The sequence below is a fragment of the Equus caballus genome, chromosome 16 (assembly GCF_041296265.1).
Source record: "Equus caballus isolate H_3958 breed thoroughbred chromosome 16, TB-T2T, whole genome shotgun sequence".
Lineage (NCBI taxonomy): Eukaryota > Metazoa > Chordata > Mammalia > Perissodactyla > Equidae > Equus > Equus caballus.
In genome coordinates, this window is record NC_091699.1 from 66,731,806 (window position 1) to 66,746,190 (window position 14,385).

The following is a 14,385-nucleotide window of genomic DNA, read 5'->3' on the forward strand; positions in this document are numbered from 1 at the left end:
TCTCAAAAGATTAGTACCATATAGCCTAGGTGTCAAGTAGGCTATCTACCATCTAGGTTTGTGTAAGCACGCTACATGATGTGCACACAACTACAAAATCACCTAAGGACGCATTTCTCAGAACACATCCCCCTTGTTAAGCAATGCATGACTGTATAAATGTTGTCTTTTTGGGTTTTGCTCTCCTTGAACACAGTTGAGATTTGAGATTTTTTTTTTTTAATTTTATTACTATGTTAGGTAGAATAATAGCCCCAAAAGATGTCCAAGTCCTAATTCCAAGAACCAGTGAATATGTTAGGTTACCTGGCAAAGGGGGATTAAGGTTGCTAATCAGACGATCTTAAGGGAGATTATCCTGGATTACCTAGGTGGGCCCAACGTAATCACAAGGAGCCTTAAAAGTAGAAGGAGGAGGCAGAAAAAAAACGGAAGAGAAAGATATGATGATGGAAGCAGGGTCAAACAAATGTTACCCTGCTGGCTTTAAAGATGGCAAAAGGGGAACACCAGCCAAACAATGAGGGGCTTTCTTATAGACTGACTGTGTTCCCTCAAAATTCATATGTTGAAACCCTTCTGCTCCCCTACTCCCCAGCCATGCAATGGCATTAGGCAGTAGGACCTCTGGGAGATAATTAGGATTAGATAAAGTCATGAGGGTGGAGCCCTCATGAATGAGAAGAATGACCTTCTAAGAGTCATGAGAGGGCTTGCTTCCTCTCTCTGCTCTCCACCATGTGAGAACACAAAAAGAAGTCAGCAGTCTGAAACCCTGAAGAGGCTTCTTACCAGGACCTAATCAAGCTGGCAACCTAATCTAGGACTTCCAGCCTCCAGAAATGTGAGAAATGAAGTTCTGTTGTTTATTAGTCATCCCATTTATGGTATTTTTGTTATAGCAGCTCGAGCTAAGACAGGCATCTAGAAGCTGAAACAACCAGACTTTCCATAGAGCCTCCAGAAAGCTTTGCCAATATCTTGATTTTAAGTCAGTAAGACCTCAGTAAGACTTCTGAACTACAGAACTGTAACATAATAACTTTGTGTTGTTTCAAGCTACTAAGTTTGCATGATTTGTTACAGCAGCAATAGTAAACTAATACACTGCCTATAATGGAAAAAAGAAAACTGACAAAAAGATGCTACACAATTATTAGATGAATCAGAAGATGAATGCAAAGAAACCTGCAGCAGTACTCTAGACTCTAATGATGATGGTGAAATTGATTGTATAAGCGTAATCATCGATTCTGAATCTTCAGATGACAATATCCTAGATGACCTTTCCCCAAATCAGGAACTGATGAGTAAATAGTACATTTTGAAGGACAAAAAAGAAATATGGTATTCTCATGCCATTAGTCATTCAACAGGAGGGATTTTTCATGCAATATTATGTAACAAGAACCTGTACAATTCCATTGTGTTAAAGGAGATATGGCAGCATCCATCTTTTATGATATCTGAGTGCTGAAATTTCCTTGATCCAAATGTGAAAGGTAGCTGTATAAACAAAGATAATTAGAAGGAAACAGTATTTATGGTACGTATAAGTCTAAAAATGGAAACATTTTAAAATTAAGGAGGAAAAAAGATGGCCATCCTCTCTTTAACAAAATAGGTAGCCATCAGCGTTTTCAAAAATGTTGCATTTTAAAGATGTAAGTACAAGAAGCAGGCTTAATGGTAAACTAGAACCCATTAGAGATGTGTTTGAAATCTGGAGCCAGCATGTACAAGATAGATATGTTCCAGGTTCATGATAAACAGTTGGTTGCATTCAAAGGACATTGACCATTTCAAATACAAAATTTTCAAAACAGGAAAACATGGAATAAAAATTGGGGCTTGCTGTGTTTACTTCTTACTAAAATTTCTAAAGTCAGTATCCCTTTGTTCTTTTGTACATTTTTTGAACACGATTTTAAAATATAAAGATAAACATAAAAGATCGTCCATCAGATGACTATCTTTTCTGGGATGGTCTGGGTTAAAGAAGGAGCGGTCATTATTACCAAATGCTGCTGAGACGTCTACTAAGATAAAGAGAGAAAATCACCTATTAGTTTTTAACGTTAAAATTTTAAGTCCTACTACTGTCCAGAAATATCTTTGATTTGCATAATGCCAAGGAGGGGATTAGGCCAAACAAAAATCTTTGCTCCTTATCAATGATGCATTAAACAGAGCTTTTATTTTCAACTCTCTAGGATAATGATTTCCTTAATCAAGTGTTCATTAAATACAAAATATGGTTCCTAACTTCAACGTGTTTATTATACAGTGGCAGACACAGGAAGGAATTCAATAATAATACCATGTAGTTGTGTCTTCATTCAGTCAACTTGGGTTTGTAACCCTCTAAACCTTGCATTGTGCAATATGGTAGCCACTAGTCACATGTGGTTCTTGAACACTTTAAATGTGGGTAGACTGAATTGTGGCATGTTGCAAGTGTAAAATACATAGTGGATGTTAAAAGCTTAGGATGAAAAAAGTTATGTAAAATATCTCATTAATCATTTTTATACTGACTGCATGTTGAAAAGATAATATTTTGCATATGACAGATGAAATAAAATACCATACTGAAGTTAATTTTATCTTTTTTAACTAATTTCACATTTTTAAAATGTGGCTGCTATAAATTTAAAATTATAAATATGGCTCACATTATATTTCTATTGTCCAATAAAACTTTCTGCAATGATGGAAATGTTCTCTGCACTTTCCAATACTGTGGCCACTAGCCACACTGAGCACTTGAAACATGGCTAATGCAACTGAGAAACTGAATTTTTCATTATAATTAACTTTAATTAACTTAAATAGCCACATGTGACTAGTGGCAGCCATACTGGACAACGCAGCTCTAGACATTTTTAGTTCCCTATACTGCAGGTGAGATGCAAATAGGCAGCTGGTGCTGAGTTGGCTATTGCTTCATGATTTGAACTTTATGATCATTTTAGGCTCAATAATCTTCCTTATCTTTCCTTAAGGCATATTTTTCTATCCATTGATCCTTTTTAAGCCTATTAAAATACCTAATCAAAATACAATATTTAAGGAAATAAAAACTAAGTATAAATAATCATTCAATAAACTTTAGCCACTTAGCTGGTATTCAACAAACAGCTGAATAAGTAAATCAATAAATTCTATGAATGAGTGTAAAATTTATAATTCTGGCTTTCTACTAGGCTTCAGTTGATTTAACTCACCCTTATATTTATGAATATGGTTTTGTTAAATAATCTCTCCCATGGCATAGACTGTTATGTAATGACACAGATCTAAATTTTTGACAATGTTCTCTATCATCATTAGTTCTTGAGTTTAGTCAGGGTTGTATTTAGAATTCATCCAAAGACAAAGTTCAAAAGACATTACATAAAAAGTAGGGGTTTAGGGCCAGTGCAGCGGCATAGTGGTTAAGTTCGCACACTCTGCTTCAGTGGCCCAGGGTTCGCAGGTTTGGATCCCAGGAGCAGACCTACACGCCCCTCATCAAACCATGCTGTGGGGGCAACCCACATACAAAACAGAGGAAGATGTTAGCTCAGTGACAATCTTCCTCGAGCAAAAAGAGGAAGTCTGGCAACACATGTTAGCTCAGGGCCAATCTTCCTCACCAAAAACAAAACAAAACAATTTAGGGGTTTAGCTGAAATTAAAAAGTTGGAGAGGACTATTCAGATTCATTATTTCCATTTATTAGAATATAAGTTTAATGGGAATAAGATGTGATTCCAGCAAGGAGCCCTTAGTATGTAGCACTTGGAACAGATGATTTCTATTTATGGAAAATCAAAGGGCAATGATACATAGATGTTGAGCGGGGTCTAAAATGGTTCTTAACTCATTTCCCCTTTAGAAGAAACTGTCTTATTTCAGGCGACAAATTTTTTGTTTTTCTATTTTTCTCATGTAACTTTATAATTTTTTTGCAAGGTATTTAAAGGTGTTAATAATAGCAATAAGAACAAAAAACGATAATGGCCACTAAAATATACTGAGTATTTATTACGTACCAGGCACTATATGGAGCACTTTACATTTATTAGCTCACGTGAATTTTACAAAAAATACTATCAGATAAGCACTACCCTTATCTTCATTTGCCAGATGAGAAACTGAGTGTTAAGTAGGCTACGTCACATTTCCAAGATCACACAGTATGGTACAGAGTGGCCTAGAACCAGGCCTTTTTAATTCTGGAAAAATACTTGTTAACTACTATCGAATTCCACTTACTTCTTTCCACAATCAGAACACAGGAAAAACCTCCACACCTAACAGAAATGTCCATGCCCACAGAATAGACTTAATTAACCCAGGCCAGTTATCTCACATGAGGCCACAACTGAGACCTGGGAAGTAAGTGAGGATGGCTCTGCACATTCTATCGCTAGCATAAGAAAAAGTAAGCTACAGCTTATTTGCTCTGCTTTTATGCTATGTAGCAATCATCTAAAGTAAAGAACATCAGATACCTCACTCTCTAGTTCCACACCCCATTTTCCAGAATTCCCATAAAATACATTTAAATACTTAAAATAAGGATTTTACACATTAGAAAGTGTCTTCTCCAGTCAGTACATAATGAAATGCTAAATTCTGTGTTTCAGATTTTAAGTGCTATTAGAATTTGAAAGGTAGACATTAGCACAGCCTACTGTGGCCAAGAAAAGCACCAAATCACCCCATCTTTTAAAAAAAGTCTGCACATAAGAGATGCTTTAAGTCTCCCCAAATAGAATTCATGAGCATTATTGTTAATGACAGAGGTGGAGGATTTAGAAAATGGCAAAGCAAGAGAAATATAAGTGACTGAGTCTGGTTTATACCATACATTTTTGATACATGTCCCCTCTTTGTTCCCCCCACAGCCTTCAAAGATAAAAGACCTATTCATTCATTAATAGGCATTGATCAAAGCAACCGACAAAGACACTGGCACATTTGTGAACGTGGAGACTTTTGGGCTTCCCTGCCATCTCTTGGCAGATGCTCCACCCTCTCCCACCCCCTAACAAAAAGTAGGATCACACAAAAGTAGGCACAATAATTTTAATAATGTAAGTAATGCAAGCAATAAACTAACCTGCTGTACTTCATTCTTGCAAGAGGTTTTATAGCCTATTCTGGGGATGAGTATGGGCCAACAGTGACCGTTAACTGCCACTCAGGGAAGGTGCAGGAGAAGACCAGCTGCCTTGTTCTAGAATTCCGGGATGGAAATGGTTAGAGTGGGAGGGACCGCAGAGGTCACCTAATCTAAATCCTTAAATCCAGAAAGTCCTTCCTAATCCATGTCATTGTTTAAACACTTGTGGAGACAGAAATCTTCTTATCGCACAAGGTAGCCAGTTCCTGTGTGTGTGTGTGTGTGTGTGTGTGTGAGAGAGAGAGAGAGAGAGAGAGCGCGAGAGTGAGCGCGTGAGTGTGATGGGGGTAGGATCTGGAGGATTTATAGCCTGAAAAAAATAAGAGTTAAGTCTAACGCTGCCTCTTCTTCAAACACTACAGGAAATAACATTCTCATTTTTTTCCTCCTCCTGGTTTAGAGACAGTTGAACACTCCTCCCTCCTCCTAGTTGGATGTGGTTTCCAGACTACTGACAAAACCTGGTCACTCTCCTCACATTCTGTTGGTTTGTCAAATTTATGTATTTAACACCTTGCTTTGCTCCAAAAAAGATTTGAAACAGCCTGGCATCTCCCTTAAAAAACAGCATCCATAAAGACAATAATTTCTTCAAATCCAAACACAACAAGCAATTTGAATATAAAAATAATTATGGCTATGTCTTTCTTAACAAAAACAAATATATAAATAAGGTTCTCATTTGTAGGGAATCACTAAGAGAATGACATGTCACTAGCCATTCCTCATCCTGTCTTCACTTAGCTGAAGCAAAAAAATACTTTTACATAAGTAAAAAATAGCCTTTGACACCATTAAAAGCCACTTATCAGCTTCCTTTTAATTTAACACGGTCACACCAAAAGTAGACATACTATACCACAAAATACTATGTGGCCACTGAAAAACAGTGCGCTGACAGGGAATGGTCTTCAAGAGTTAAAGTGAAAAGAGCAAGGTGCAGAAGAGTGCAGTTGAGCAGGTTACCATTTCTGTTTAGAACACACACATACACCTGTGTGGAGGTATGTATACATATGTATCTATATAGACACACAGGTGTTTGTGTAAACACAAAATGGCTGTGGAAGAATAGGTATGAAACTGGTCATCGTGGTTGTCTCAAGAGGAAAACTGGGGCTCTGGGGGCACAAATTGAAGGAACACATATGTACCGCGTTTGGTAGTCTGTACAAGTGTAATCTTACAAAATGTAATTTTAAAAAAAAGAAGGAAAGTAATAGCTTTGGGTGGAGGAGAGGGGAGAGTGCACTTCAGACAGTGGAATCCACATAAAGGGAGCCTTGGCTTTGATGAGCAGAGAAAACCACCTCTCTCGATTTTTTCCCTAAGCCAGCCCTCTTCCCTGAATTGCTGCTGAGCAACAACTGGGTGAGGAACCCGACGACATCTCACTAAGAACAATCCACTCACGACACTGTAGGGGTATTGCTGCACGTATGGCTTCATTTCATTAAATGCTAACTGTTCTCAAATACAAATCTGGACACTGCTTCTCACAAAATATACAGCTACACAGATCCTACTATTCCCATTATACCAATACCAAGTGAAAAGCACTCTTCCAGGGTAAAATGACACCATCAGAAATCACACTATTGGCTTTCTTTTAATTTAACACGGTCACACCAACTGCCAAAATGGAAGAAATTCGACAATGATAACATGTGCTACTTTGCTAATAAATAGGTCCAAATTCTCAGTTTTAAAGGGAAAGAAAAGAATAAAAGACATGTTATGCTAAATTTAATTAGACATTTAGTAAGTGTAGTATCTCTACTTAACAAGGCAAATCGATCCTTTCAATTCTGGCTGCAATTTATTTAAAGACTTTACAATTTTACTACTTAAGAACAAGTCCTATGGAGGTGTTATCTCACCATTTATATTTTCACAACACTTATGATATTGCTATCACACTCTTAAAATAAATGAAAAGCCCCATGCCACATTTCAGACAATATAATGCTACAGACTCTATTTTTATTCCTGGCAATAAACATTAAAATAATTCTGTATTGCTCACTTTATTCTTGTAATGTTGAATATAAAAAAAAACTAAGCTTTTTTTTTTGAAATCCAGTTATACTTGAAAAGAAGAGATTTTAATCACTTGGTTTTAAAATTAGGCATTAAAAATATATCATTATAAAATTCTGACAATAGCATTTTATGACAAAATTATTATGCTTTTAATTTTCTATTAAATTGTGATTAGCTTGCTTCTTTAAAGATTAGTCTGTGTACAGAACGACTTTAGTGGTGCATTTAATGAGACAAGAAGGGAGAAGGATGAACATGAAAAGATTATTTTACATTGTAGTGCATGAGCTATTTGATAATTCTAACATAGTACAAAAGAAAGCTTCTCTGTAGATTGATCATGGTTCAGTTAACATCACTGAATATCTAATACCTCCAACTCAATTAATTCTCACCTGATTAAGATCAGACTGATATTCAAACTAAATCATCTCTCCAGTCAAGTAGAAATCAATATTTCTGATTTTACTTTTAAATTACAATAGAAAATAAAATGTAGCCATGTTCAATATGCCAAGAGTAGCTTTTCTATTCTAGTCTACCATGGCATGGATAACACAGTTGATTAAAGAATTATTCTAATTTGAGCACCAATATGTAGCAGAATCTGATTAATTTGAACACAGAGATGGAATAAAGTAATTAAATATGTCTTATACAGGGCAAATAGAAAATTGACATAAAATAAACTTGACTTCTTTACAACAAACCTCACTGTTTATCAGCTCAAGTAGTTAGGAATACGGTTTTATTAAAGATTGATTACTCTCAGAGAAGAGTCATGTTTCAGGCACAGATATTTATAAGGTGGGCAAAGAAGCCGTTCTTTTTAGATCACACTCTCTTGACTACAGCCCCCTCCAAAAAGGAAGCACATACCTAAAAACAACCGAATTATTTCTACATGACTCGTCCAGAAAAAGCAAGACATACTGACCTGTCCTGGCTGAGGAGGAAAATTAGTGAACCCAAAAATAACAAAATGCTTACATATTTGTAACTCTTACTACTAAAGAGAACATGAAATAGATTTTCCTCCTCTTTCAGTCCTTAATTCCTTTCAAATTTAAGATGGAGGAGAAAATAAAGCCAAATTATTTGTTCGATTAATTGAACAGAAAGTATTGTTTCACTTGTTAGCAAACTCAACAATTCAGATGAAAATGACAGATATTTTTCAAATTTTAAACAATATATTTAAGAAAGCAAAATCATGGCTAAATGTACTATATTAGAATTGAAAATAATAATATAATTTTGAGTACTTAGTGTGTGCCAAACGTACATCATATATACTTATTATATACATTATATATATGTAACACGTAAAATACTTTAGATATAAAGATACATTTTATATGAAATATAATTATGTATTTTTATACATTTTTTTAAGCCTCACAAAGTTGGTTATTACTTTGTACTAAATAATTCATAAGTGTTACTTTAGATGTGCTTTTTCTGGTGCCTTAGATACATCATTTCATAGAAAAGAATATTAGGAAGCAAGAATTATGCACATTAACCTGGAAACACAGATTTCCAAAATTTGTATCCTATGAGAAACGGTCATACAAGTTACTTATAGACCATAACTAAGGGCACGAAAATCAAAATTGGTTAAGATATGATACTCCCAACAAATGACTTACAGAATCTGAAGCTGGGGCTGCTTATACAACTTGAAAGTTGGGCTATCTGCATGTTATATACAAAAGGATATTCTTTACTTTCATGAAAGGCTCTGTCCTATTTTTCCTGAACCACACAGACATCTGTTTGATTTTCTTATGACTGAAGCATATTTTCAGAGAAATATTCCTCTAGTATATGCTCTCTCTATATAAATACAAATAAAATAACAGTGCAAAAACTGTAACAAACCAGTGCACATGCTCCACGTTTAAAGGGGCAGCTGTTACTTTCTTCCAGATAATTGTTTACCTTGCAGGAATGGAAACAAAGCATTACCAGGACTAAAGATCTATATTCTTTTAAAGCTGGAAATTTTTGCTTTATATAAAATCTCACAATTTTAAATAGCTTAACTTGGTAAACTAAAACAAAGTTAAATTTGTTTTCTAGACACTGCACAGAGGAAAAACAAAATATGTCTACCTAATGGCTCTTGGCTGAAGGCTGATGGTCTGTGTCATCAGCTTGAAAGGCTTTCTTGAACATTTCAAGTGTAGACTAATGATGCAAATGTGGTTATCCCTTCAAAAACTACTATCACTCACTTGACAACTACTAAAAAGCAGAAGTCTCATAATTACTCTAAAGAGCACCTTAGCCCGATAAGCAGAGGAATTAAATGGAGACAGTCCCACCTCAAACTACCCAATCTCTAATTCCTCATCCTTTCCAGGGTCACGCAAGGCTATCTCAGTCACGATGGATGTAATATGTTTACTTCCTTTCAGGGACCAATAACAGGGAGGGAAACAAAATGGGCCCTTAATTAAAGGTTTACATTTCCTTCAAGCCCACCCTAAATTTATTATGTATCGGTTGCTAAACCTCTCTAAATCCACGCTCCAAGAAGCACTTGAGGTAAGAAGAATGTTTCATTGGAATGGATGCTACTTTATAACATAAAGGGTTTCTTTTCCTTCTCTATTAAATCACCAGATATTTGGTAAGCTAACAAATAGTTTGTTTGCTGCCCTCAAAAAGTCTCCAACACAGCAGCAAAACAATGACACGCTTAAAAAATTAAACAATACAAGATAAAATAGCAATTGCGGAAGAATGACAACAAATATCATATGGCAGTAAAAGACTGATTGCCCAGGAGGCACATGCAATGACTAATAATAAGAGTTCGCAGGTGGAAGGGCTCACCACAGGCTACTAGAAGGCAGCACAAAATTTAAAGGACTATTTTCACATCTGCAAAGATGGATGGAAAAATTTCAAGAAATCTATTAATCTGTGAGTACAAATGATGAAATGAATAACTGTTTAAAATATTTATAATAATTTTATATTGTCAGGATTCAACAAAGCAGTTATTAAATATACTCACACATTAAGCATTATGGCAAAATCTAGCAGGTCAAAACCATGGGGCTTGGTCTTAAGAAGCTACTTATAAGACACTGCTAAATAAGAATTTTCTTTGTTTGTATTTTATTAGTAAAATTTGATTAAAATAATAAAAAAATTAAAATATAAAATATTTAAAACATAAAAATAAAAACAGATTTGGAAATTTTCTGTCATAAGAACAGAAGAAAGTAGAGAAAGTGGCTGTCACAGTCTTATTTGTTAAATTCCACAAAGAATATTTTTAATTTTAAAACAGAATGTCAACAGGGTTGATTGAAATAAAGAGAAATAAATTAATGCTAAATAATTACTAAAGAAGTTTTGTTTATGGAAATGAATAATTCAGTGTTTTACAAAGTAAATTCAAACAGCAGCTGCTTTGCTGACATTAAGCTAAAAAGAGCTTTCTCAAAATGTACAAACTTTAAAACTAAAGAATCATCATATTTCTTACGTCAAACAGAAAAAAGTTATTTCCTAAGTTTTCTGGTTTTAGTATGAACTATTACATGGTTACAATGGTAATCAACCAACCATTTAAGGAGTCTCAGCATTACATTTTTCAAAGGAGGCTAGCTGTCACCTTCTAGTTAACTGAATATATGTATAATTCTTGGCAGTTAAGTCTTACAACAGCCAGGAGGAGAAAGGAATTCAGATTTCTAACAATCTGTTCCCCATGCACTTGGTCCTGGATTCTATTCAGATCTCAAAATGAATCCTATGGCCGCCTTTTAACTCCACTGCAGTTCCATTGAGGTCTCCTAACTTCTTGCTCCCACGTATCAAGAAGGAGCTCTTCCTTCTTTAGAAACAAATGAACCCAAACTTAAAAAAACAAACACCTGAGAGAAATTGCACATATTACAAATTAAGCTTATTTTTACTAAATAATTAATCCATAGTTCTTCTAACAATCAGTTTCTCCTAACAGCAGCTAATAGATACAGAAATTTGAAAATTAAAATGTTGTAAGTACCCTCAAAGACCAATTTGAAATTAAAATAAAACACTTCCAGTCACATAAGACAAAGGGAAAAATCAGGTTCTATTTACATAAAAATTTTTTAGGTTTATCTATTGCCTAATGCAAGCTCCAGTCTGCAACTCTTTAGTGAATTGTGAAAATTTAGCAGACTGCACACAGTATTTGTTTTTAAAAATAAGAGAACAGGAAATATCAATGTACAGTGTGCACTTCATCCATATAAATGCAACAGACACAAAAATGTATCTGTATGTGTACACTGAGTTGCACTTTAAAATGTATTTCTTTTTTTTTAAAGATTGGCAACAGATGTTAGCTCAGGTGCCAATCTTTTTTTCTTCTTCTTCTTCTCCCTAAAGCCCCTCAGTACATAGTTGAGGTTGTAGGTCCTTCTGGTTGTGCTATGTGGGACACCGCCTCAGCATGACCTGATGAGTGGTGCCATGTCCGTGCCCAGGATCCGAACCGGTGAAACCCTGGGCCGCCAAAGTGGAGCACACAAACTTAACCACTCAGCCACGGGGCCAGCCCCTCAAAATGTATTTCTTACCACAGGCCAGGTGAAAAGAATTTTTAAAAGCCACTGGCCTAAGGCAAGTTAATTCTTATCTTCAACAATAGTAGAACAGCTCAAACAGCATAATCTTAATTCATTCTTTTGTTAAATATTTACTGAGAATTTCTATACATCAAGTCCTATTCTAAGTACTTGGGATAAATGAGTAAAACAAACCAGGCTCTCTGCCTTTGGAAAGTTTATGAAAAAGGAAGAGAAAGACAGGAAACATAATACTGTATAGTACATTAGAATGTGGAAAGTTACAGGAAAAAAGTAGAGAAAGGTAAAAGGGAATATGGGAGGGTGAAGAGAGTGGGTTGCATTTTAAGCAGGGTCGTTAAAGTAAGCCTCTCTGAGGAGAATTTTGGGGAAAAACTGAAAAGAAGTGAAGGAATCAATAACATCATTTATATACCCGATGACAACATAATACAAACACTAAAGTGTCTATTCTATCCATGACAGATCAAAAATTACTTCTAAGGAAAACAGACATGAAGAAAGAATAACTGTGCCTAAGACAACATTTCCACAACTGGATTCCTAAACACAAGAAAGGTGGCCACCCCACCAACGACCAAAGAGAAGGCACAGCTACTAATGCCAACTAAGTTACTCTTATGGAAATCAGACAGGGCTTAATTTTAAGATGTCACTAAAATGAAAGTAAGGACTGAAGACAAAAGAAATACATAAAAATGATTTAAAATATTAAGGCAAAAATGAGCTCAGATTAAAAAGAATCTATTGAAAAAACATTACTCACTAAATGTATTTCTAGGGTAGCAAAGTGTGAAAACAGCATTCTTCACTCCTTCCACAGTCTACAAATTCTTTTTTTGTTTTTCTAAAAATTCAGTAACATAAACTAAGCATCTCTGTAACTTCTACCTGGGTAACAAAAGAAGGAAGAAGTAAGTTTAGTTAATAACCCAGGCCTGACTTCTAACATAACTAGTTCCCTAAGTAACAGGGAATGTAAGTATTGGCTGATGTTTTGGAATAACAAACCTAGAAGCAAACCTGCTGGCACCCATTAAGAACCTAAGTCCTCTTTCACCTAAGTCACTGGACACAAACAGATTTCCTAAAGAGAAGATGGGGAAAGTAAGAATACAAGGTCCCAGGTTAAAAGGATTTTTTTAATTCCTAAAAATGACTGAAATAGCATGGGTAAATTTAGGATTTCTGGTATTATTACTTTGAGTTTCACCTACCTATATCAGTTTCCATTAGCTTTTTAACTTGCAATTAAAGGGTTTTATTCCTTCTTATTTATGAAATACAAGCAGGTTAGTACTTAACTTCTGATACTCACTCTAATGTCCACACAGGTAGACAAGTTCTTTATCTGACTTATTTTGTAAAAAATTCTCTCAAATCCATCTGACATCTGAGATGGTTAGTAAAAGTTTGTCCTATATTGTAGAAGAGACTAATTTATTTCATATGACAATAAGGAAATACTATCCCCAAATTTTGCTATTTAACTACATAATGTGCAACTTTGGAAAGCTATTCTGTAAGAAAATAAAGCAATTATAGAATTTTTTGCATATTAATGGAAAAAATATGTCTGTTTTGCACACATAACAATTAAGTAAGGCTTACATGACTGCAATGCCAGTTCTATAATTTTCTTGACGGAATTCATTTACATAACTGCCCCACAGCTGGCACTGAGAGCTACCATTAATGGGCATATATCAAGCTGTGGGAGATAGGAAGATCCTGTGATAGCACTTTCTAAATAACCAGGCATTAACATTTTATCTTTTAAACTAAAAATCACTAACTTCACCTGTATTTCACCCAATTAAAATGTGTTCTTCAAAAAATAACAATTATTCTCTTTACTTATTTGAAATCCATATAGTTCAAATTTAATCTTACACTCAAAATACAAAATGTCTTAGGAAGAAAATTAACACAAATTTTATAGGACCAAATGAGCTTTCATGTTAAAGAAAGAATACTTTCAAAAGGTATATGGTTTGTTTTAAAACCTTGTTGTATGTCTTATATTAGAAACGTAACACTCAGGCAAATTTTTTTTTAATTTCATTCATTTTATTTAAACTGAAAAAAAAGACTCACCCATTTCTCCCACCTGCCACCCCCTGCCTCTTGGAACCACTGATCTATTCTATGAGCTTGTTAGGGTTTTTTTGATTCCACATATAAGAAAGATCATACTATCTTTCTCTCGTATTCGTCTTTCTCTGTCTTATTTCACTTAGCATAATGCCCTTGAGGTCCATCCATACTGTTGTAAATAGCAAGATTTCATTATTTTTTATGGCTGAATAATATTTCATTGCATATATATATGCCAAAATTTCTTTGTCCATTCATCCCAGATATATACTTAGGGTGTTTCCATACCTTGGCTATTGTAAATAATGCTGCATGAGGGTGCATATACCTTTTAGAGTGAGTGTTTTCACTTTCTTTGGTTAAATACCCAGAAGTGGAACTGGTGGATCATATAGCAGTTCTAGCTTTAATTTTCTGAGGAAATTCCATACTATTTTCCATAGTGTTGCACTAATTTACATTCCTACCAACAGT

General features: G+C 34.9%; 1 protein-coding gene across 9 annotated transcripts in view; it reads right to left on the bottom strand.

Annotated features, from left to right (window-relative positions):
• CMC1 (C-X9-C motif containing 1) overlaps positions 1–14,385 on the bottom strand; it is an 88,542-nt gene that overhangs the window by 9,435 nt on the left and 64,722 nt on the right. For 2 of the 9 annotated variants that reach the window (XM_070238096.1, XM_070238097.1), the window contains one exon: positions 1,412–1,506. The exons of the other annotated variants lie outside the window; for them this stretch is intronic. In XM_070238096.1, coding sequence (XP_070094197.1) covers positions 1,412–1,454 — 43 coding nt within the window. In that variant the 5' untranslated portion in view covers positions 1,455–1,506. The remainder of the gene's footprint in view (positions 1–1,411; positions 1,507–14,385) is intronic. 9 annotated transcript variants of the gene reach the window in all.